This window comes from Notolabrus celidotus, chromosome 22 (assembly GCF_009762535.1).
Source record: "Notolabrus celidotus isolate fNotCel1 chromosome 22, fNotCel1.pri, whole genome shotgun sequence".
In the NCBI taxonomy this organism is placed as follows: Eukaryota; Metazoa; Chordata; class Actinopteri; order Labriformes; family Labridae; genus Notolabrus; species Notolabrus celidotus.
Window position 1 is genome coordinate 16,688,800 of NC_048293.1, and position 25,831 is coordinate 16,714,630.

General features: G+C 40.9%; 1 protein-coding gene across 1 annotated transcript in view; it reads left to right on the plus strand.

Moving 5' to 3' along the window:
• The window catches only part of asap2a (ArfGAP with SH3 domain, ankyrin repeat and PH domain 2a), a 65,926-nt gene that overhangs the window by 18,237 nt on the left and 21,858 nt on the right, over positions 1-25,831 (plus strand). Inside the window, exons 3-6 of the mRNA XM_034674519.1 lie at positions 2,439-2,511; positions 13,913-14,058; positions 14,941-15,015; positions 23,153-23,202. Coding sequence (XP_034530410.1) covers positions 2,439-2,511; positions 13,913-14,058; positions 14,941-15,015; positions 23,153-23,202 — 344 coding nt within the window. The remainder of the gene's footprint in view (positions 1-2,438; positions 2,512-13,912; positions 14,059-14,940; positions 15,016-23,152; positions 23,203-25,831) is intronic.

The window sequence follows — 25,831 nt, forward strand, 5'->3', positions numbered from 1 at the left end:
TCTAGATGGCATGTTGTCATAAATGTTTGCATGAAACCTCACAGGGAAGAAAGTTTATCAGCTTAACCTTTAAAAAGATAAGAGATAAGGAAATTACATATGTTGTTAAACAGGCCGATCAGCCACACATCCTAGGTGGCCTTGAAGAGCGAATAGGAAACTGGAGCCACTGAAAGAGGAGTAGAAAAGCACAGCGTCAGTGTTCTTAGTTTTCCTTTTGTTCTCCTCATCTCCCCACCACTCAATTTATCTGTCATTTTCCCTTCAAAGTCCCTCCAGTCTTTCTGACTCTTTGCTTTCCCCAGGGTCGTATTTCACTGACTTAAACACACACTCATGGAGAAAGAGAGAGGAACAAAATGCAGAGCAGTTCTTCCATTTTGCAACATCAAAGTGTTCATAACTTGGCTATTAACACAACACTGATTTATGGATTTAATACATTTTTTCCCCGCATCGAGTGGCGCTGCAAAGAGGTCCATGTGTGTGTGTGTATGTGTTGCAGTTGAATGGATGCCATTGTGTGTTTTTGTCTCCAGAGGGTCCAAGGGATCTGATACGTGTCAATCAGACAGGGAGTAGTGTGGGGAAAAGTGGCGCCGGCTTTGGCCCGGTTGGGCGGACGTACTTAATAAATCCCCTAAAAACTAATTTCCCCCAAATCCCCCTCATCCCGAGAGACTCCCTCACTCATCACTGCTACAGTGCTGCATTGTCTCCAATGGACTTTCACTGTTTGGTCTGTGGGAAGTCAGGGCTCATGTGAAAGTGTGTGTGTATGGTGTGTGTGTGCATCTCAGGAGGACTGTCATTCAAGTAAGAGACCTCAAGTGCTCACTGCCATTGTCTAGAAGCTAATACACTGATAAATACACACACACACACACACACACACACACACACACACACACACACACACACACACACACACACACACACACACACACACACACACAGCCATACTAACATAATAACCAATGAGAGTGCAGGTCTATTCTTAGCTTTTGCTTGAATAATTCATTACTTGCAGCCAGAGTGGAGATGGCATATACACACACATACGAGAAGACACTCACACTCACACACACACACACACACACACACACACACACACACACACACACACACACACACACACACACACACACACACACACACACACACTCACAAACTGTACCCACCACATGCAGGCATGCATTCAGGGTGTGGACAAAATGAGCAGGATACCAAACAATAAATCAACAGCTGAGTTTATTGGACATCCCTCTGACGTTAACAAGTGAAGCTAAGACTTTCAGGGCTCCCCCTGTTGACCGCCAGCAGTATAGGTTCCTGCCTCCTCCATTAAAACAGATGTAACATGGGTCAAACTAGAAAATTAATATAAACAAATAAATAATTATATCGCAATCATGCTTTCCATCAAAGCACTTAGTTCTTATCATGCTGATTTATATGCAAGTGTTCATTTCTGTGGAACTTTACTTTAAATTTGTTATTTATAGTTAAAAGGAATGGCAAGAGAAAATGAAACAAACACTAATACAAGAGTCATTGAACTTTCCAAAACAGATCTTTGTTGTTTTATCAGTAAGTTAAATGTGGGTTTGGCCAGCACTGCTCTGTCAGCCCGGTTGCTCCTGTGCATGCCCTGTCTACACCAGCGCAATATGTTAGTGTTTGGCAAAATGGTATTTTGGCTTCACTTTTTTACAATGGGAGGAGATGGAGGTGTGTCATCCATCTTTCTAAACTGTCAGTGCAGTTTATGGAAGTAACTCTGATAAATACAAGTGCATTTGAATCACTGATAACAACGTAGTCGGTCAAGCAAACTTATCCCAGCTTTCATTTCAATTTGAAAATAAAGCCAACCAGACATTTATCTGCTGATGATGCGAGGCCGATGTTATGGCAGGTGCATACAGTATGTATGCGCCTGATGGAAACATAAAATGCTGAAAACAATGTTGGGGCTGATTTAGAAATAATGTTATCCTGGCTGCATCAGAATGTGTGTTGGCACTATAGATAATAATTTATAAATAGTAATTCATTAGTATTAATATTGGCCAGAAAACCTCACAAAAGTGATGTTGGTGGTCCACATTTGTGACCAACTGCATCCTCCCCTCGCAACAAGAAAGCCGTCAGTGTGGTACATGATATCAGACTCAAAATATGACATTTATTGAAATGGAACTGTGTATCTTTTATACTTTAAATTGTTTCTATATAAGACACCCAGCTGCATATGTGTCCTCAGAGTATTCTGTTACGTCCTGTTTTAATGGACAACTACAACAAACCTCATGAAGGCTAAATAAAAACTCATCGTCTGCACAATGCACCCCAAAACATTAGTATATATATATAATCAAAGTCAACCCTGGGATGTTATGATGTCTCACTGTCTGCCTCTTTGTGTGTGTGTGCAGGCTCTGGATGTGGATCGCAGTGTTCTGTACAAGATGAAGAAGTCTGTGAAGGCCATCTACACATCCGGTCTTGGTGAGTTCTCGTCTCCATCCTTCACAGCAGGATTTTTTTGTCCTTTCTTTCCACACTCGTATAAGACAACAATCTTTGAATTAGATATGCTTAACATGACACTTTACCGCCAGTGCTCACTGTTGAGGATTTAAAACATTCACGGAGGATTGTTATTGGACATCTTATATGAAATGTTTGTGTTGATGTTGTGGGTTAACAGGATAAGGGAGTCATTTCACTTAATCTTATTGTGTTTTTAATCCTCATCCTCTTACATTTTTATTGATAGGATAATTGGATTAATTAGAAAATACACAATGAGGTATGAATTATATTTCACTTCCTTGGAGGTAGAAATAGAAAGGTCTTTATTTGCCACTGTCTTTGTGTGTGGGTTATTACCATGCTCACTGAGGCTGTGTGTGCCAGTGTTGGGTGTTTCCAGTGTCTTTTGTTTGGCCTGCCTGACAGAACCCCGCTGTGAGAGGGAGAGGGAGAGGGAGACACACACACACAGAGAGAGAGAGAGACAGAGAGAGAGAGACCTCTGAACAATGTGCTGAGCGGGTCTTTTTTTCCAAACAGAGTGGGCTCTGTTCAGACCACAGGGACAGCTGTCTGATCCAGACCCCAGAGGAACAGCTGGGGAGGGGTGCACCCTGTGTTTGTGTGTGGGTGCTGAGGCATGGAAACACTAATGTTCCCAGTTCACCTCTCTGGGAAACATGCGTGCACACGTAAACATGTTGCCTCTCTGTTACCGCTCGACTCAGATCTTTCATTAAGTCATCCGTGAAACTCTGACATTGTGTGAGTTTGTGTGTTCAGGTGCACATTTAGAAGATTACTCTTGCTATGCTGAGCGGCCTAAGTGAACGCGGCAGTTGTTGATTAATCACCTTCATTTGAGTCTGTGTGGTGAGCTCAGCATGGGTTTGAGATTTGCAGGTGTTTCAGGCAGTTGAGATTTGTTTTCATTGTGAAGAGGATTACCTGCCGTTTGAAAAATTCTGAGAAGGCAAACAAGACTGTTTTTTCGCCCGGAGGCGTGAAGCTTGTTCAGATTTCTATCTGTGTTTACAACAGAAACAGTGTTTTGTCTGTGGAAATGCTGCTGGGAATGCTGTTATTTACAGTTCCTCAGTATTAACCAAGTTCACCTTGACCTCAATGATTCACCAGACCTTGATCTGCTTTGAACACAGCAACGATTACTCCAAGAGGCTCATGCCTGTTTTAGCATTGCTTCTCCTGAATATTAGACAGAGAAATGTGATTCTGAGAGAACAATGCTGATTACGTACAATATGTTAGAGCACATTGTAGAGTCTGCTGTGTTATACCTTTTATTACTATATCTAAAAATACTAAACACTTAAGGCTGCAAATCAAGTTTTTTGTTATTAAAAATTGATGAAATAAGCATTTGAAATATAAGAAGAGAAGGTCTTTGATGGTCTTGGGGTTGTTCTGAGGCAATTCATTTTCTAGTCGTTAAAACAGAAAATTGAATTCTGTCAAAAGGCAAGAAAACCCTCAGGAAACAGTTAACATTTAGCATGGCTAAACATGGGACCACAGAGTCTGAATGCACTGTCACATTGGTTTGCCGAGTTAAGCCTTGATCCGGTCGAGTGGTTATATGCTAGTTTAAGCAGACTGCCTACAAACAACTATCTTCATTAATCCATCAAAATACTGCCTAACCTTGCCATGCTATGAGATGCCATGTGTCATCTGTGCTTGTTTACATCTGGGTAGTAGAGCACTCTAGCAGAATGGCAGAAGCCATTAACAGGTGAGTGGAAGGTGTCTTCATTATACAGCTAAGACATTTCAGGCCTACAGTTATAAATTATGAATCATTTGTCAAGCAGACTTGTAATTCTGGTGCTGACTTGCCTGGGTGATGTTTAATTGTTGGTTGACTAAGCAGACGGATCCTTTCATTTTGTAAGAAACCACATGAAGATGAAATAACTCCTTTATTCTTCGTATGGAGCTTTTCAACATATAACAAGGCTAGAAAGAGAGATTTTTTTTTTTTACTTATGGCCAGAAAAACAATTCGAAGAAGTATCTTGAGTTGTGTCATATCGGCTAGATCTGAAAACAGTTGTTTTCTCAGCAAGATAACTTCTGTGTTGTCTGTACAGTCCTCAATTAGGTCAAATTAAGCAGTTTGAACATCACAACTTGCCATGATGACAACCAAGCTGCTGTGTATTGTGAATCTTGGAGTGTATATAGTATATATTTTTAGAATCCTCTGGTGTCCATTCATCTCTGTAAGCCATGCTGTCTGTACATCATGTGCATGAATCCTTTTTTTTCCACATGATCATGTTTAGCAATCTAGCTTTACCCTTCATTCTTTCTGCAGCAGAAAGGGAAGACTTCTGTAGTCTGTGTCGCCATGTAGAGGTCACAACTTAAACTAAATCCTGAGATCATCTGCAGCAAGACTGTTGTTTGCATAATCCTGTTTACATTGAACTATAGTAATAAACATGATAGCAAGATAATCCACATCACAACACATAAAAATACCAGTATATTTTCTGGCAGGCAATTTCTATGCAAAGTCCAAAGGTTACACAACAAACAACATGAGCTATATCAGTCAATATCTTGAAATCAAACTGTAGTAAGGCATTTCATTAACATACTGGTTATTGTAGATTCATTATGCAAAAATGAGCTCTACGGTTTACACCTGTGCAACTTGCTTGAATCAGTAGTTTGTGTTGGGGCCTGAATTCTTGAATACACTAGAATAGTAGCACTAGAGAAAATATCTTCAGATGTTTAATGATGCAAAGTAATGCACTTAAGATTTGATAATGAACTGAACTAAGTTGAAACATAGCTCAAGTGTAAATGCTGACACTCAGGGAGGCAGTTTTGTTGCAGAATCCAAATCCAAATCCACCATCGTACAGATAAACAGTCAAAGCAGACCGTTTTATTCATACTGAATAATGAGCCACGCAGCAGGGGGGCCAAACACTGACTGCCTCAAGAGGATCCTCCTGCAACCACTGACAGTGGAGTACAAAGATATTTCAGGCTATGACTTTAGGAATACTGATGATGAGGAGATGCATGGGGGGAGAGGAAGGTTTGGTAAACAAAGGTGAAGAAAAATAAGCAAGATTTCAAGTGTTATCATGCCATGAAGAGACAACGGGGCTAAGAAGGCATCGTAAGCTGGAAGGAAAAAGATGAGGAAATGAGAGAGAGAGAAAACTGCTGAGGGAGCTGTACCAACAAGAGAGAGGGAGATGGAGAGAGAGAGAGAGCCCCGTGTTGCTTCAGGCACCTGACAGGTTGTCAGCTGGAGGGTTTTGATGAATAAACCAGCAGCAGCATCTCAAACTCCCCCCTGAAGAACCTGGAGCTGATGAAGCAGAGCTGTGAGGACAGACCTGCCAGAGCCGCTGAACAAAAAAACTACTCACCGCAGACGAGTGAATGCTGTGTTCCAGCTGTTCTACCTTTACTGTATGAGCTGCATGTTGCTGCTGAATATTGCAGCACTTGACCTGCATTGCATCAGAATTTTTATTGGGTGAATTTCGATGGCATCTTGTTTGGTTAGGTCCTTTGGGTCCTGCACACACACATTCATCTTTCACTGCATATTTTTTTGTAGCTGCCATGAAATCGAGAAAATGTGACTCCCACAAGCTCTAGCATGATTAATCTGGATGGATGTGTTTGGAAAAGAACGGAGGGGAGAATAGAATAAAAGAAGGAAAGGACGCAAGAGAAAGTGTGATGACAAAGTCAGACAGCGTCACCTCAGTCTGCACACTAAGGTTTGATATTATCAAAAATATAAAGACGCTTTTTTGTATTTTTTCCAGAGATAAGGAGATTGATGTCACGCAGATCCTGACTTTTTTTAGGGTTGCCTTTCAAACACACACCTCACAACGGGAGACCGTCAGTGTTTGATTCACTCTTCTCGAAATACTTTGATTTGGGTGAGGGAGGAGAGGTTCATGGTTAGAGTGAGCAGAATGGAGAAGAGGGAGTCCTCTAATGATGACTGTGGGTGGATTTAAAAGAGCATTTCTGGGCTCCTAGTGCTCCTTAGTTTGGGATACAGCCAGGCCAGCTATAGCCCCTTGTCTCCAATATCCATGCTAAGCTAAACTGAATCAACCTGTGAGACTTTATCTGTAAAATGTTCTATTAATTCTAAAGTGGCAGTGTCACGACAGCCTTTTGTACACAGCCTGTTCAAGAGGAAGAAAAGGTTTGTGGTGGATTGGCGAGGTGAGCTCATTCCATCTCCATCCTGGCAGCAGAGGTGGTAGCAGAAGCTGCACAGAGGCAAACCAGCGTCTGTGTAAACACCAGAGCCAGCAGGATGGCTCTGCTGTAAAAAGTGTTTGTGACACCACAGCTGCAGAGATTCTCTTCCGCTTAAGGAGTGTTTCATCTCTGCTGAAGACGTTCATTTATCCTGGGTGCTCTGGGCTCTTACTCTGTAATTGAACACTGACACAGAGTATGAACGAAGGGAAAGCTGCAACATCTGGACGATATGAAGGGGACCCATATGATGGCTATCAGCGGGAAGGTTTGAGAGCTTTGCCTGAAGTATTACAGAAACAAAACTCCAGCTCCTCTAATTATGATAAAGAAATCACTTGAGTTTGATCTGATGGTGACAAGCTAGACGTACAGGTGGCTGTGTTCTATAGAATGTGTTTTACATGCAGTTGTAGTTCAGTAATCCCATCTGCAGCATTGCTGTCACTGACACCAGGACTCAGGCTGGACTGAGGACCTAACACCAGCAACAGAGGTAGCATGAGCCGCCATGCTGGAGCAATCAAACATGCTGCACCGCTTCAGATTTATAAAACAGTGAACATTTTTTAGTTAGTTTGCTAATGTTACCCTTTGTAGATGCAACCGCCTTTTCATCTAAGCTGCACAAAGAGGCACAAGATTCAAGTTTTGTGAAATGAGCCAAAACCTCCAAACACTCTGCCGCCTTTTTTAGCTGTATATGCAAGAAGACAGTTATGTATGATACGTTAAATACCAATAGGAGCACTGTTTGTTTGCTTTTCAGTACTTTCGGTTCTGACTAAGCGCATACTCGTACCAAAAGGGTTTGGTTCTTGATGTCCATCCCACATCTTTGTTTGTTTTTATTTGGAAATGACTTTAGTGAAGGCGAAAGGAAAAGGAAAAAACAACAGCATTTTTGTGTTTATGATCTTTTTGTCTGCCAAAGTTTGATATTTTACAGCTTTGGATCCAGATTAGAAAGCCCACAAGGATTCAGCTGTGCTCTCTTTTACTCCATGTTTGAATAACACACACTGGATGACAGCTCTATCAATCTTCTCATCTCTATTTCCAAGCAGAAAGAGAAATAAAAGCATTCCCCAAAATGTCAAAATATCCCTTCAGTCTTCTCCTCTTTTGCTTCGTCACACCCTATCTTTAAATCTGTGGTGGATAAAAGTATCACACTCTCCCTCCCCTCGGTGGCCACGCGTTGTAAAGTAGCCGTGGAGCCCAGTGGTGTTTTCACGCAGTCCGTAGAGAATTGTGGGATTGATCTGAGGTCGGCCGCACATTGTGTCAGTGAGCGTCGACGGAGCAGCCTGATGGAGCTGAGTGTGAGGGAATGAGAGTGGGAGAGACGGAGGGAGGAAGCAGAGGCTGGTCTGGTATCTGCTGATTAAACCATGTGAGTGCGTGAGTGTTACTGCATGTGTGTGTGAGATAGTAAGGAAGAAGCTGCAAAACAGGCCTATGGGATGTTGGATAATCTTCAGCAGGCGCCTGGAAGCTGGACACTGGTGTTTTTTCTGTGTCGATATGTTTCAGAGGAAAGAGGAAATTACCAGGATTATAATTTTTGTTGTAAAATTCTGTCCTGTTGCAGCTTAATGTCTGTAAATGTATGTCTCAAAATTGAATCAACAGATTTTCTTATTATCTAGCACTTGTCGTGATATTCTTCTTCATCCACATCTGTTTTCTTGCTTCCTGTCGGGATCCTGCTCACTTTGTCAGGGTTCCAATCTGCCGTAACAACCCGCTCCCTATACACCATCCTTAACTTATATTTAAGGTTTAAAGCATAACATGCCCATAATTCTCCAGGAATTCCCATCAACACCACCTAAATATGTTGTAAGTGCTCAGTCCACAGTGAATTAGCAGGCTTTGTTGACAGTGTAAATATAGAAGACGCCATCTCTGTTCTCCGTTTTCATGTTACTCATAAACTGGTTCTTCTTGTCATGCAGCTTCTTGTGGTTCCCTGGATGTGTCATGTATTCGGGTCAAGTTGCAACAAATACACATGTATACTCTGTGCAGCCCAGAGGGGTGGGGGGGTGGGGGGTGGGGGTTTGGTCTGCTTTTGGTGTTCTCATGTGCCACTTTGAAAAACATCCGCAGGACACCGCCCTGTCTGCTGCGAGCCTGGCAGAGACGCTGCCACACAGCTGGAGCTGATGTGTAAACAGTAGACTGTGGGCGTGCGGTGAGGGTGAGGGTTAGTGTCTGACACATCACAGGGATTTGAAGTTTATCTTCATGTGGCACATTTGACTGCTTTCACTGTCTTGTTGTGTTTCTCATCGGTTACTGGTGTCAGAAAATAGAGCCAGAGGTTTCCAGAGCTCACGCTGATGTGTTCAGATTGTTTGTTTTGTCTGACAGACCCTCAGCACCTAAAATTAACTCGAATCCCAGACACCTTATTAACATCTTTAGAGGCTGGAGGTTGTTCACCCTGCTTCAAAAACTTTAAATCATTAGCTCCAAATAACAGCTGATTGTGTCGTGTTTGTTCATTTGCAAGTTTTTCCCTTTTTGGCCCACATTACAAAAGAATTTGAGTGTAATTTAAACTATTTTTATTTTTTATTTTTGGTTCAAAACATTTCCTGTGTAATATAAAATGTCACTATATCCTTTAAACAACAACAACAACGATATAAAGTGGGTTCCATCATCTTCGGATGTGTATCCTTAGAAAAAAACAGAAGTTGAGTCATGCTTTTCTTTGTGTGAGGAAGAAATTTTATATAGTACACATTTTGAAAGCGTTAAAAAAATCAGCATTTAGTCAATCAACAGGACTGTCAGTTGTTGCATCAGTCAAAAGGGTTGTGGATAAAAACCTGATTCTTTTAAGAACCTGGTACCCCAAACTTCAAAAAACACATTTTCTATACCTTTTTGAGCTTATTGATTCTGCTTTCAAGTCTTGTCTTGAGTCTTGTGACGAAACCTTGTGTCTTGAGTCAAGTCTAAGTCAAAGTAACGGTTTGCAAACATACATCGATGGTCCAACAAAGATTCTGAATAAAACTGAATTGCGAGCTGCCAGGATTAAAAATACAAGAGGAAGAAGTCTGGTGGTCAGTTGCTTGCAAGGATGGTGAAACTTGCGAAGAGGTCTTTAGTTGGACTACATACAAAGTTGAGAAGGATGCAAAATTCAATTTATTTTTCAGAAGAATTACTTGCAAGTTCAGGGACATATCCTTCATGGCCAACACATCAGCATTGTGCATCTAATTAGACCTAAATGCAGTACCTTTGACTCAAAGCAGCCATGTAGGATGCACCCAAACTTTGTTGCAAAACCCATTAGTGAAATCAAGCAATCCAGTCCTGAAATCTGTGTTGATCTCGGCAGGATAAACGTTAGCTAGTTAACTGAACAAGGCGACATGAGGGTAAATTAAATTGTGTTCAAGGTAGGGTCTGTAAAATTAGTACTAAGCAAAGGTAACCAAAACATCATGCATTAAAACATCATCAGGTCTGCTAAAAACGTATTATCACCTCATCATTCCACCAAATAATAGAAACAGAAGATTCAACAAAGACTTGTATCATTTAGAAGACTTCATATAGGTGTCAATATCTATCAAAATTGAAACTTCCACCCTAAGCAGTCACACTTTACATAGTCTGAGGAAATATGTTTTCTCTTTGTTTTTATACTATTGACAATTTTTGATTATTGATCAGATTAAACAATCAGATTTCTGAGTACTTTCTGAGGACTATTTCAACTTTGAGCATTTAAGTGTATGATAGATCTCTGTTGATTTTCACTATCTCAGTTACGAAGGCGATGCTTAATGAAGAGAATTTGGCGTTGCATTACTTACCACGTTGCAGAGGTGACAATTTACACAGTGAAAACAGCATTAAGAATACAACATCTAGCCTGTGAGGTGTGTCAGTGTATCAGTGTTTTCCTCCACCTGCTCCAGGATCAGGAGTTTTATCATCTGGATCAGTATCAGTGGATGTTCAGAGGATTAGATTTTCTTCTGATGTGAGGTCAGCAGGTAGTGACTCAGAGGCTTTCCTCTATTAATAACCTGATGGATATCTCTGCAGCAGGGACATGAGCTGATCCATCCTCCTCTATAAACCTGCCAAATCTGTGTCTGTGTCTGTGTCTGTGTGTCTCTGTGTGTCTGTGTGTGTGTCTGTGTCTGTGTGTCTGTGTGTGTGTCTGTGTCTGTGTGTCTCTGTGTGTCTGTGTCTGTGTCTGTGTGTCTCTGTGTGTCTGTGTCTGTGTCTTTGTGTCTCTGTGTGTCTGTGTCTGTGTCTGTGTCTGTGTGTCTCTGTGTGTCTGTGTCTGTGTCTGTGTCTGTGTGTCTCTGTGTGTCTGTGTCTGTGTCTGTGTCTGTCTCTGTGTGTCTGTGTCTGTGTCTGTGTGTCTCTGTGTGTCTGTGTGTCTGTGTCTGTGTGTCTCTGTGTGTCTGTGTCTGTGTCTGTGTGTGTCTGTGTCTATATGTGTGTCTGTGTCTGTGTCTGTGTGTGTCTGTCTGTGTGTCTGTGTCTATATGTGTGTCTGTGTCTGTGTGTCTCTGTGTGTCTCTGTGTCTGTCTGTGTGTCTGTGTCTATATATATATATGTGTGTGTGTGTGTGTGTGTGTGTGTGTGTGTGAGGGGAATGAAAAGATGACAGGATGTGGCAGCAGGTGTCTTGAGGAGTACATCCTTATATTTTTACACTCTTCCTTCCTTTTCATTTTTTCCGGAGTCCTTCCCTAAACCTCACCGCTGTCTCCATTACCCTGCTTAACGAGTGTTGTCATAGCAACAGTCACCAGCAGTGCTCCATCCCAGTGGCATTAGCTGTTTTCAGCTGCCCAGTCTACCGTGACATGTATTAAGAGGAATCATCCAGGCCCAACCTGGAGGTAGATTAGGTCAACTTTAGACATGCAGGGAGACGTTGGTCATGGCTGGTTTAAGGCTGCTCACTGACGGAGGGTTTGTTTAGTTCAGGGGCCGACACGCTGGATTTCCTCTCTGCTTCTTTCGGCCCATCTTAAACGTCACAATTTATTTTCTGCTGCTCTTTTTTCATTTCTGTCTATCTCTCTTTGTGTGGTGTGATCGTCGCTTTAAGTACATTTTTTTATGAAGTATCACTTTTCCCCCTGACGTGTCTCTGTGTTGTCTTCAAAGACAAGAAAACATGAAAACTAAATACACTTAAGGGTTGAAAAAGGTCAAAGAGTGTGTCTAATCTCTGATTTAAAGAGCTTAGCTGCTGAATAAATGTTAATGTTATCATCATCATCAATTAATCAATCAATCAGACTTTATTTACGAAGCACTTTTCATACAATGACATTGTAACACAAAGTGCTGTACATAAAAAACTTAAAATAGAATAATTAACAAAAAAATATAGATATAAAAATAAAAATAAAAAGACCCCCCCATCCTTATCCCAACCCCAGACCTGACCCCAATCCCACCCCCACAATCCTACGGTTAAGAACACAATATATGCAACAATAATAATTAGAACAATAAAAAAATAAACATAATAATAAGAAAATACAAATAAAAAAGAAGTTGCTGAACAAACTGAGGAAATGCCGTCATGATATATTAATGAGGAAACACTGGAGGTAAAATAAGAACTTAAAACTCAACACACGAAAGTAAACTCACTAAAATAAAATACATTTCTCAGATAATAAAACACTTAAAATTAAACCATTAAAAGAAGTTAAGATGCTACACTATACTTACTTAAATAATAATAATAAATAAATAAAATAAAATAAAACAAAAAATGACTAAAATTTGATCTAGATAATAAATAAAGTAAGATGAAATAAAAATATTATTTTTACAATATTTACTTTTATTATCTCACTTAATTTATGTTTTTTCCTTTTATCCAACTTTTTGAGTATTTTTTACACCTATTATTTCTCCACTGAGGAATCAATGAGTGATATCTTATCAACTCTTATCCTTCAAGATTCAAGATCAATCATTTTTGGATTGTCATTTCCTCTAATATTTGCATACACAGTGAAAGGAAATACTGTTTGTATGTTAAGAAGACACACTGCAAACAGGCTAAAACAATTAAGGACACAAAACACATGAAACACAAGTGTTTGCAGCATGACAAAAATGATAAGATAGGAAGTGCTTTTTATGGGATTCATCCTGACAGGTGTCTGGCTTTCAGCTGATGTGTTAATGAAGGAGGTTTGCATGTTTGCAAGTGTGTGTCCTTAACATAGGATGAAAAACCTGAACTTCTTAAAAATCTCCTCTCTGTTCTCATTTAGGAAGTTAGATGACATTTAAATTTTATATTTATCAAAGAATCTGTCTTTTCTTTTGTAAAAATGGGTCAAAAAGAGTCCAAGATAACAGGCATGAAAAGCTGTTTTAATAAGTCAAAGCCCAAAGACCTGACTGATGGAACCAGAGATTATTTATCACACTTCTCAAGATAAAAACTCAGTCATAAATCTTATCTCCACTGATAACTTTCCTTTGGCTTCATAACTAATTAAATGACAAATTATTTTAGCACTCGTCAGATATAATTGTTGATTCAGAGCACGGAAACAAAAAGTTTCCTGCTGTTGTTGAAAGCTGCAGCAGTTTCTACCTCCTGTGAAATGAGAGCAACTCTGCCCTGAAAATGTCAACAGAGGTTTAGCACTTTTATGACAGATAGCACTGCTTGTAAAAACTCCAAACAAGAAGTGTTACAGTACACAGCTACAGAAAAATGCCTGGGGATTTATGCATCTGCTGCTTCAACCATTACCTTTATTACCCATGTTACCAATAATAGAATCTGAGTCGATCAGTCAGAGTCAGATCAGCTGGTGATGATTGGATGATGACTTCTGTATGTTCTCATTGCGCACAATAATCAAAGCAACGGGTGGCAGCGTCAGGAGGAAACGAACTCTCAGGGGAAATCCTTTAAGTGGAATGAAATGATCGACCTGCGTGCACAGAAATAGTCATATATTATTCATACAGCAGGATTGATCTTAGATGGAAACAATCATAGAGTTTTGATTTCTTCACCTGTCAAAGCTGACCTCAGTGTGTGTGTGTTTGTGTTTGCAGCTCACGTGGAGAACGAGGAGCAGTACACCCAAGCCCTGGAGAAATTCGGTGAGAACTGTGTGTACAGAGACGATCCAGATCTGGGTTCAGCCTTCCTCAAGTTCTCCGTCTTCACCAAGGAGCTCACTGCGCTCTTCAAAAACCTGGTGAGTCCATCTAATGTGCGTTAAAGTGTGTGTTTGTAAATACAGAGGAGTGGAAGGAGAGGTAAAAACAAAGGGATAAACTCAGGGATAAACGTAGATTTCCATCCTGTCCCTAATCGTCTCAACCCCCTCCAGTCTGTGTGTGTGTGTGTGTGTGTGTGTGTGTGTGTGTGTGTGTGTGTGTGTTCTCTAAGCTCTTGAGGAGGTAGCTCTAGTTTTCCACTGAAACACCAAATATCTCCTGGATCTCATTCAAGCTCGTCCCGCTCAGGTTTTGTAACCAGGCCAGAGCTTTATTGGAAAAATCCGACACCATCATGTGTGGTCCGTGACTGCGCCTGGACACTGTATGGACTCACGCTGAGACCAGGAGCTGGAGATTTGGTATTAGTGTTATCTCCACACCTTTTATTAAAGTAATATGAGCTGCTGCCTGAGCTGGATGTGAAGATGTAATCTCTCAAAGCTTCCTGGATAAAGTGCAGCAGTATAAACCCAACCTGGCCTCCTTTAACAGGGGAGCTACTCGTCTCATAGTGGACCATTTTATGTTTTTGACTTAAAAAGTTGTGATAAAAGGTGGTAGATATGATTCTGAAGATGGAAACTAATAGATTTAAGCGACTCTAAGCAAAGTGTAGTTATCTCTTGGTTCATTTATCTCATCCAGCCACCTTTCTTCAGCTGTCACTGACTGTAAACAGAGACAACACAGATCCTTTTTCCCTAAATGCCACTCTTCTCAGATTGGACATGCATACACCTAAAAATCACACAAAACTCCAAACGGATTATACCTCAGTGGCGTCGGGCTGGTTCAAATCCTCTGATGTAACCTTTCCACTCTTATCTTTCTCTCTCTCTCTCCTCATCCTCCTCCAGTTCCAAAACATGAACAACATCATCACGTTTCCTCTGGACAGCCTGCTGAAAGGAGACCTGAAGGGAGTCAAAGGGGTAAGACATCCAATCAGTATGAGCTCACGTTACTCTGCAACCGAACAGGAAGTGTAACACAAGGAGATAACAAGAGTTAAACGCTCTGCTGTATCATCCACGGGCTTCCAGTCAAGTGGATTATTTGTGGGTTCATGGTCCAATTGATGGATTAGCATGCTGATGAGACGATATTTTACACCAGAGACACAGAATGACACAAATGAATGAACGTATTTATTTTGGTCATTAATTTAAAAAGAACAAAAGTCTAAAGTTTGTGTGAAGAGTCATCTAACAAAAAACATAACACCACTTTTTTTAGCATAGTACAGTTGTAATAGACAGTTGTATTGTACATTAGCAGAACAATCCTTAAGCCCTTAAGTATCTTTATTATAAATTGCACTTAATATTTAAAAGATTCAGAGGTTTCTCTCATTCTTTTAAAAAGATGAGCTCTTCCTCTTATACAGTATCTCAACTTCTCAAAAGTGACAACATCAGATATCAGAGATTTCGACAATATGATAGATGGAGATTCATCTCCCACCCACTTTGCCATTATAGCCTTCCTTGTCAACATTAAAAGAAATTGAATCATTTCATTTTGTACCCTCAAAGAGTCTGGTATACTTCCAAGTAGACACAAAAGTGGTCTAGGAGGCAAATTTTGCCCTATCACCTTACTGATTTCTCCACATACTGCCCTCCAGAATAGTTGAATCTTATCACACCCCCAGAGGCAGTGTATTCTAGTTTCAGTATTTGTTTTGGACAAGGGACAGATTGGGGAGACTCCTGCTGTAAACTTACTGTAAATATATGGAGAGATAATAACACCATTTTTACATGTTGACACTGATTTGTTTCACACAATAAAATTCACAACAACAAAAAAACAACAACAAAGACCAAAGAAGGAGTAAGCTGAAGCCCCAGGCTTATTTTTTCGCCTCTCTTGTACAATCCATATGATTACCCCAAAACATCAGCAGTACCAGAAAGAAAGTGACAAAAAACAGTTTATATACATTACACTCCTTAATTCTTATTAGGGCCCGAGCACCGACTGGTTATTTTACTGTTAGTACCTTTATATTTAGGCTTCATCTGCCCGTCACTCAAGCTGCAACCTCAGACTGAGAGAAATTAAGTCAATGTAGAAGTGTTACAACTGCAGTTCCTCGAGTGCCCACTTGAGGCTAGGTCTGGAAGTACCGGAAACCACATACAATTCAAAAAAGCTGATCTTTACAGCAGAAATAAACATGTTTACAATCTGGTACAAAAAATGAGTGTAGTCTGAATTTTTTCATGACTCAGCAGTTTTGAAGATATTAAGATTATGAGTTTTGCATTATTAGAGGCACAGCTGACTTGATTGACAGGCAGGAACACTATAGCTTTCAGCATAGACGCTCTTTACCTCACTCTAGCTCCACATAGGTTAGGTTTAGTTTGACATTTCCAATATGGCACCAGCCAAAAATCGGCTCCAGAAACAGATGGGTGACATCACGGATACTCTGTCCAACAGTCTATGCAACTTACTTTGCTGCTTGATAATGCATTTCACTAGCAAAAGTAAAGCTGCATTGACCTATCCTAAATGCACTGGCGGCTTATTATGTATCAGAGTATTTTACACCTTTATTTCAGCCTACGTTTAAGGAATTGAAGAGCCAGAGAGTAAACAGACTCAGATCAGATTTGTCTCAGGACCTTAAGATTACAGAAGTAAACAAAACAACAAATTCGACTTGATGTGGACGCTGAATAATTTTCAATACGTGCTGCTGCAGACACATTTCCACCCGCACCTAAAAAGTATTGAAGTTCAATAAACAGACCGATCCTGTACACTAATGCAGCCCATTAGTGAGTCAGCCGGCCGATCATGTGGTTCTACGGAACGGACTGAACCCAGACAGACTCTCGTTAGCAGGCCCTGCAGCTCCGTAATGAAATCAGCACTGTCCGCAACACTCTGTGACCTTTCACTCTTCAGACACATGATTGGCTGATGTTTCCATCGAGGTATGATGCGATTAAGGCAGTGCTGGTTGCCATAGGAAGGCTGGTTGTCCCCATGACCCTCAGCCCCCTTGGCTCAGTCTCAACCTTTGACCGGTTTGACCTCTCCCTCTTTTGGGTGTCTCTAATTGAAGTGTTTTCTTTTCAGCCTGTCTGCGTTTCTCCTCCTTGATTCCTTCTCTTTGTCCTTTTTAAACTCCACTTATTATCTCTTATTATCATTCACTTCCCCCCTTTCTCCCTCCAGCCCTCCTGTCCCTGTCACTCCACCCCCTCACTCCCCAGTCTGGCTTTTACTGCCAGTCTCATCTGTAGTGCTTACCCACTTATTGCTCATTAGCTTTCCGATGATTCTCATTACCCGAATGACACGGGGCTAATGAGCTGCTGGATGTTTTATACCCCAGGACACACACACATTTTCACACACACACACTTGCATAAATGTCACCACTGTTGTAATGTCAGCGAACCTCAAAAATTAAGACTCATGAAGAAAGGAAGAAAAAAGTGCTTGCAGGAGTCATCCAAAAATATCTTTGTCCACGGTTACACCTATGAGGTGACCTGTTGCTCACCTTCTGAGCCTTAGGCAGTTCCCTCATCCCTCCCTTCTTCATCACCTTCTTCCTCCTCTGTCATTATGCTGCTTCTCCTTTCCTAGGGGAAGTAGCTGTTAGTTAGGACAGGGGAAAGAAGCAGGCTGCATAACAGGCTGCTTCGACCCCAGAGGGAGAAGAAATGAAACTAACATCCAGAGACTGATGGATGTGGGGGCGTCAAAAAAAAAAGAGGAAGAGATGTTGCTAAAAGAGCGGAGAGCTCTATGGACAGGAAATAAACCCAGTATTGTTGACAAAAGTGTGTGTAATGAGTCACAAAAGATAATAAGAAGACAGAGTAAATGATACAGGATTTATGCACCAACTGATTTGACGAGAAAATGCTAGATTTGGAGTTGAAATTGCATCTCAACATGCTGAGAAGTTCAAGAGTTTTCCACGAATACTCTACATGCATCATATATTTCTGGGACCCAGAACTCTCAACAACATCTTTACATTTTAAATGAAACATGCACGTTCGTCAAAGACGCTGTAATATCATAAAAACACGTCTAATCCTTCGTCATAGTAGAGTGTAACAGAAATATTTAGAGGGCATGAAGCTGCTACGAAACAAATTTAGAGATGTGATAGATAAAAATGGCCGTGAAATATGAAGACGCCTCCTAGAAATGCATCACTCTAACATTTGATGCTTTATTTATGTTAAATATATGAAGGATATGATTTTTCTACCTTGTGTTCCAGTGTTAATGCTGCAGCATGTCAGCTATAATAGCCAGCAGTTATGTTGTTTGATTTAACTCGAGACTTAATGGCTTTCTGGTGGCGATCGTTCCCTTTTAGAGTTTGTTAATATTCAGCTGGTGCTGTCTTTGGCAATGAGCTTGTGGATGAACCTACCCCAAGGGAGGCTGCCTCTAATGGCTCTGTGATTAGAGGGCTACAACCTAGCAACCTGTCACTGCTGTTGCTCTTTTCAAAACCAACATTTTCCACCTCATGTACCTCCACAGACATTTCCATTAAGACGGTAATTATGATTTCATGCTTTAGAAGAAGAAAAATAAATGATGCTATCATTTTTGTGTTGTAAGGAAAAGAAAGTTAGGACAAACAAACTCCTGGAATAATCTTAACTCAGGATGCAGCTCTGTCACTGTCAGTGCAGTACAAGTGAAAAACAGTCTGGGGTGAGATCCCCAGAGGACCCACGAGTGTTATTACTGAAGATAAACACACAGACGCTCTCTGTCCAGTGGAAAAAGGAAAGTGCTGAGACAACAACATGTTCTGCAAACAGGCAGCTTTCTGAGTGGACGGCAGCATGATGTCATGCCTGCAGCCGACCCTCTTATCCTCTGTTTATCGACTGCTCTGTTTTTTTAACCCACCGTGTGAGTCATATCAGCTCATCACTATTCTGCTACAGTGTCCGGACAGTCGCTGCAGAATCGCCAGTGTTTTTGTAAGCGAGGAGTTCAAGCAGAGAGGTCTGCGGTCCAGCTGCACTGGCTCGCATTGTGATTCATTGAGTCATGAACAACTGAGCCACCCATGCATGCTCGATGTTTAAGATTTGAGATAAGAGCGGACTACAAATTGAGGCTTTTCCTCATGTGTTTGCATTCATCAAACCGTTGCAGATGGCTTTTTTTGGTTGACTACCTCAACTGATTTGACTCCAGAAACTCCAGAAACTTAATTCATTTTTAGTTTGTGGCAATCTTCACAAACATTCTTCACCATTCCAAGACCAGATATGTGCTTGATCAATAAAGTAAGGAGCTGGCATGCTGGGAATGATGAATCATTGCAAATTGCACAATGAAAGCTGCTCTACCCTGCTGAAGAATCTGCACACCAAGCCCTTTGCTTTCACCTGCCACCTATTCTGCACTCTACCCAACAACTAAGCCTGTCCCTGTGGGGATGAGCCCACAAGGTGGCATTTTCCAGGCTAAGCAACCCCATGGATACAAGGCCAAACTCCAGACACTCACCAGCAAGCATCCCCACAGGTCTGGCTCCAGGGGGTAGCCCTCTGATTATGTGGGAGGTAGCTCCATTCCTAAATGTCTGCTCCATAGAGATCTTTTGAGTCACTCTTGGTCTGGATACTTCCTTGAGACCTCTTCTACCCTGGGAGACCTTACCAGGGACTAATTCCCCTCGTAACAGAGACACTTTCTCCTGGACCAAGGCTTTTTGTTTACTCTGTTAAATGTAATTTTCCAGACAGATGGAGACAGAAGGATCTGAGAACCAAATAAAGATTCAAAACCAGCCATTCAAAGTCAGCTGGACTTCATACCTCAAGAGTAGAAACGTTAGGTGCACCATTACTACACAGTCTAAACTCTGCCTTTGCTGCAGCTGACCAGCTCATACATTCATTACTGAGGTGGAAAAAGGTGTGAGGAATGTGAAGCAGGGAGCTCTATTCCTGGACCTGTGCGGTCGCAGGTAGTAGGTGGTTGTAAGTTTGAAAAGGAGGCCCTTTCAAGGTTGTGACATTCCTCCTCTGTCCTTTGGATCCAGTCGGACGAGGAATCAGGGCGCTGAGATCTCTGGCGCTGCTCTCTCAGGGAGTGTTTGCCCTGTTCTTTGGCCTATTCTGCCCTGCCTGTCCCTGCCCGGCGATGCCTGTGTCTGGTATTTTTAGCCATTGTTACCATTTTTCTCCTCTTTCTCTGGCTCTGACATTTCCTTCCGCTTACCCGCTCTTTTCTCTTTGGCTCTCTCTTGACCCTGCCGTTCACTTCCTTCTTTTTCATTGGCTTCATTTTCTCTACACGCTCGTTCTTTCACTCGAGTTTTCGGCGTCTTTTGTAGTTTTACAGCCTTTTATGTCCCTTTTCCTCTGGTGGTTTCTGCCCTCAAGCTGGTCGGGTGCATGTCTGAGTGCTCTTTGGCGCGGCCCAGTGAACCAGACTGTAGTCCTCTGGGCTGACAGGTCGAGGCTGCCACTCTTCTGCTGCTGAAGTGGAGGTCAATAGTGGGATCACCGAGCTTGAAAAGTACACTGAAGACAAACTCTCTATCCAGCTCAACAGAAAGATGTGTTAACAGAAACCGCTTTCTATAACGGTTTCTTACATTTTAAGTGCCAATGCATGTTTTATTGGCTGAAAACTTGATTCAGCAGGTGCTCACTGTGGTTTTTGGATCTCATAAGAAAGAGAAAACTTGAATCAAATGTGACACCATTCTCTAGATGAAATCTCTGCATGATTAAATTGATTTTCCTGACATAGTGGCTTCACTTTCAGGCTCAGGAAGCGTTGTTGAATCCCGTTTTGTGGGAATGACATGGCCAATTGCACCCACTAAAGCCAGCCTTTGTTTGTTCTAATCACTCTCTGATTACCACAGCAGCGTTAGGGATGCTGTTTAATCAAGCGCCTCTGCTCGAGCAGCTGCTGAAAGCGGTTTGATGACATGTAGAAATCAGAGTTAGTATGTTTGCAGGTGGAGAAATCTCCTCATGAACGCCAAAAACAACCACAAAGGGATTTTACTTCCACAAAAACCCTCCACAGTAACCTCTCGCAGGACTCCTCTGCATCTGTGAGGAGGATGATTCAACTGAATGATTTGCAGTGTGATAAAACACACACACACACACTCACATTCACATTCATATAAAGTAGCTTTGCTGTTGAGAAATATCTTAACATGTGACATCTTTGTGATTCATCGCTCCTCTTAATAGTTTGCCTGTATGAACTCCTGCACTCAGCCTCAAGCAACATGTCTTTTAAAGTTCTCTTTCCTTTCCCTTTATGGACTTGACTTTTGTTCACATAGGGGTTTAATTAATGATGTTCCTGTATTTCATAAATACGTCTTTTCATTCCAGAGTACAGGAATGACTTTGTTTTCGCTTTCTTGCAAAAAGCAGAAGAGGATTTGTACAGTTCTTGTGTGTGCATGTAATTACAAAAACAACATGAGGGTAACAGCCAGCAGCGAGTTAGCTTAGGTCAGCAAGAGGTCTTGTAACAAAGAAAAACAGCACTCATTTGCTCATCTGTCCATTATAGGGAAAAAAATCGAGCAAACAGCAGCTTTAAAGCTCATGTAGTGCCTAGTCCAACATGACATCTCTCATCAAACAACCATTCAGAGTTTTTAAACAGCTGAATCAATGAAGATATACCATGATGAGTGGTTCACTAGAGAGGTGCTATCATTGGCAAATAGTAGAGACCAACTACTTCTGCTCTTTATGAGTAAAGCTTTTCTGTTGTTTAAAGCTGCTGTGAGAAGATTTTAACTGGTTGTGATACAGAGTGGATTAATACAGGTGCTCCTCTACGACTCTACGATCCACAATAGCAAACCAGACCATCACTGATAAGACTGAATATTTCTACTCAGTTATTTTTAATGCTTCAAACAGCTGCCGTCTGCCGGGTAGGTGTCAGAGAAAGTCAATCACAGTATGCTGCTGAAACAGACTCTGACGGCAGGATGATATTTTTTTACTAGAAAGCACTACTTGATAATAATAATACTTTATTTATATAGCACTTTTCAATACAGGTAACAAAGTACTTCACAGTGGGTAATAAAAACAAGAAGAAATGCAAAGCAAAATGAAGCGATGAAAATAAAATTAAATAAAAGCTTAAAAATATACAAACTTATAAAACAGACTCTTAAAATCAGAGCTAAAATTAAATAAAATCACACAATAAAAGCTTTCCTGTAAAAATATGTCTTTAGTAATGACATAAAACAAGGGGCTGAGTCTGCAGGTCTGATCTCCTCTGGCAGGTTGAGTATCGTTTGTTTGTTAGTGTTTGTGTTGTTTATCAACAAGCTGGTACACTGCAAACCAAATTGCCCTCTGGGATTAATAAAGTTCTCTGAATCTGAATCTGAGGCTGTTCCAGAGTGTAGTAGCTCTGACGGAAAAAGCCCTGTCCCCTTTCATTTTCAGTCGGGCCCTTCGAACAACTAACAGAGCACTGCCAGAGGATCTCAGACTGCGACCAGGATTGTAGGGGGATAAAAGCTCAGATATATAGAGAGGGGCGAGTCCATGTTGTGCTTTAAAGTCAATAAAAGTCAATACTTACACATGCACATGACAAAATTTAGCAAAGAGATAAGAGGGACCGCTTTGTCCACAGGGGGCGACAAAATCCATGTTAACCAAACGCTCCAAACGTTCCTCACAGGAGCTTTAAGCGAGCCTCGTATTTACAGTAAAGACAATATTCACAGTGGAAACATACTCCTTTTTTTTTATTTAAAGTTATATTTTTTGGCCTTTATTCCATACGACAGCTGAAGAGAGACAGGAAATGTGGGGAGTAGAGAGTGGGGGAAGACATGCAGGAAATGGTTGACCGGCCGGGAATCGAACCGGCGACCCCTGCGACGAGGACTGTAGCCTCTGTATGTGGGGCGCTTAGACCGCTAGGCCACCAGCGCCCCTTACTCCTTTTGATAGTATTAAGAACCAATTTACATGCTGGAATGGAAGTAGAGATTGAAGCAGTATGTGTCTAACTATTGATTGTGATTTGTTTTGTTTTTCACAGGATCTGAAGAAGCCTTTTGACAAAGCCTGGAAGGACTACGAAACAAAAGTGTAAGACATCTAATATGTACTCTGAACAGCTTCCTCCAGAAATAAAAGCAGACATTTATAGATCTGTTTGGTACTTCTTTAAAATTCTTGACTTGATAACGTGAAATGTAAATGTGCAGTTTGTGTCTCTGTCTGTCTCCACTAACCCTTCTCCCCCACTAACCTCCTTCCTGTGATTATCTGTCACCACATCCTTGATAATGTGAATAACCCTCACTCAGCATCACCTTCACACCTCCACACTGACACATTGTGACTGTGCATGTGTGAACACATGACTTTTTATATCACTTCCGTATATTTTACAAGCTGCAAAGGACATTCTTTACTGAAAGGGTAAATCTTCTCCTCTCCAAACCGTTTCCATCTGACAGTACGGGCTTTGTACTGACCTCAGGATTTCAGCCGGATGTTATGCGACTGATTATGACTGTCCAAGCTTTTTTTTTATGATTGACTCTATTGATGGCTTCTTGTTTGCCATCAATAGAGTTCAGTTTTCTGCCTGATTGGGAAAACCACCAAAACACCACATGTCTTGTCCATCTTTGGTCGTCTCTGATCTCTCTGCTGTCAGAAGATAATAAGCCTGAGAGACGCAGAAAGATTAGTTCTTTTAATCTGTTTGTCTCTGATGTCTTGATTTGGTTTGCTACCTCTCTGCATTTGAAACCCCCAAAACTGACCCATGTTTTAGTCTTTAGGTTGGTTTCACTTTCAAATCTGTTAATTCAGGAAGTGTTTAATCTTAAATGTGATAAAACAGACAAGTTATCGTCAATCAAAGTGGATTGCCTTTGTCTGAGCTCTCTGATTGTGATTCACTTCCTGAACTGACGGGAGTGAAAGTGAATGAATTCACAGCCTGATCATCAGATGAACAACTGTCAGTTTGGCTGTCGGCCAAACAGCCTGGCTAACATGTGTCTCTCTATTAGACACAGCCCTGATGATGCTGTAATGCTGTCAGGGCTGAAGATTCATGTGCTGACAAAGGCCAACAGTGTGTTCTCACTTACGTTTAACCTGGTTTATTCAAAAAGGTTTGTTTACTACAGAAAATACATCACAGACAGAGGTGATGTTGACATGCCAGATTTACTTAAACTATTGTTGTCATGACTGCAGGACACTAAATATTAACAACTCTAATTCTGTTAGAGTTAGAACCACTCGAGAATATGAAACTCAGGCAGGGTTTGAAGTCATTATAGATTTGTAAAAACAGACAACGTCGCTTTAAGGGCACTAAATATTAATTGTGAAACAGCAGGAATATGAAACAGTCCTCATTTTTATTTATTTCTGTCTTTGAATTGTTATACAAACAATGAACACAACCGTTGAAATAGTTGTATATAATATAAGAGGGTTAAATCAGAAGCACTTAAAGAGGTGGATATACACTACCAGTCAGAAGTTTGGAAACACCTTCTCATTCAGGGGTTTGTATTTATTTTAATTATTTGAAACACTGTAGATTAATATTAAATACATCAGAACTATGAAAGAACATATATGGAATTATTTAATTTACAAAAAAGTGTGAAACAAAGCAGAATATGTTTTATATTTTAGATTCTGTAAAGTAGCCCCCTTCTACCTTCATGACAGCTTTGCACACTCTTGGTATTCTCTCAGTCTGCTTCATGAAGTGGTCTCCTGGAATGGTTTCTAATTAACATGAGCCTTGTCAAGAGTTCATTTGTAGTATGACTTGCCTTCTTAATGTGTTTGAGACCATCAGTTGTGTTGTTCAGAGGTAGGGTTAGTACACAATGGATAGCCCTATTTGACGACTGTTGTAATCCATATTATAGCAAAACCAGATTATTTCATAGTTTTGATGTCTTCAGTATTAATCTACAATTTTGAAAATAATTAAGATAAATAAAAAACATTGAATGAGAAGGTTTGTCCAAACTTTTAACTGGTAGTGTAGTTCCCAGACTGAAAGGTCTGACGATGAAAATAAACAAACCAAAAGAAGGCTGCTGTGTATTTCTCAGATTGTTTTAGTTCTAGGTGAGAGATGAGGGAGTAAGTTCTGTCTTTATGCACATGAACCATGCGTGCACAGCCACTGAACACATCTCCTGTCTGAGAGGAAACAACGTGCTGCATCCCTTTTTGTCGGGAATATGCTGTCAGATAAAAAAAAAACAGCATATGGAGAAGAATGCCCTGTTGCATGGATTGGTGCTCCCTCCCCCCTCTTTGTGCTTGGTGTGTTTCCTGATTGCCTGTTTGAGATACTGTATGCTGAAATGATGGTCTTTGTTTAAAATCAGCCTTGAATACTGACTGTCAGGCAGGTTATAGCATGTGAAAGGTTTCTCCATAACATCGATCACAATGTTTAACCACTAATCCCATTTACTCATGCCCTCCCAGGTTTACTACTTCTCACCTTTGAAGCATTAAAACATTAATACGCCTAACCTGAATCATTTTACAGAGCCATAGCTATTACTGCACGTAACAAAATACCCACTGTAAAGGCTGCAGAATGATGCTCACCACGCCCTTTATCAAAAGTCCAACTCAAAAGCAGCTGAAAACTTCATGTTTGCATGATTCCATTGGCCTGTTTCCATAAAAACAAGGACTCATTTTGAACCTAAATATG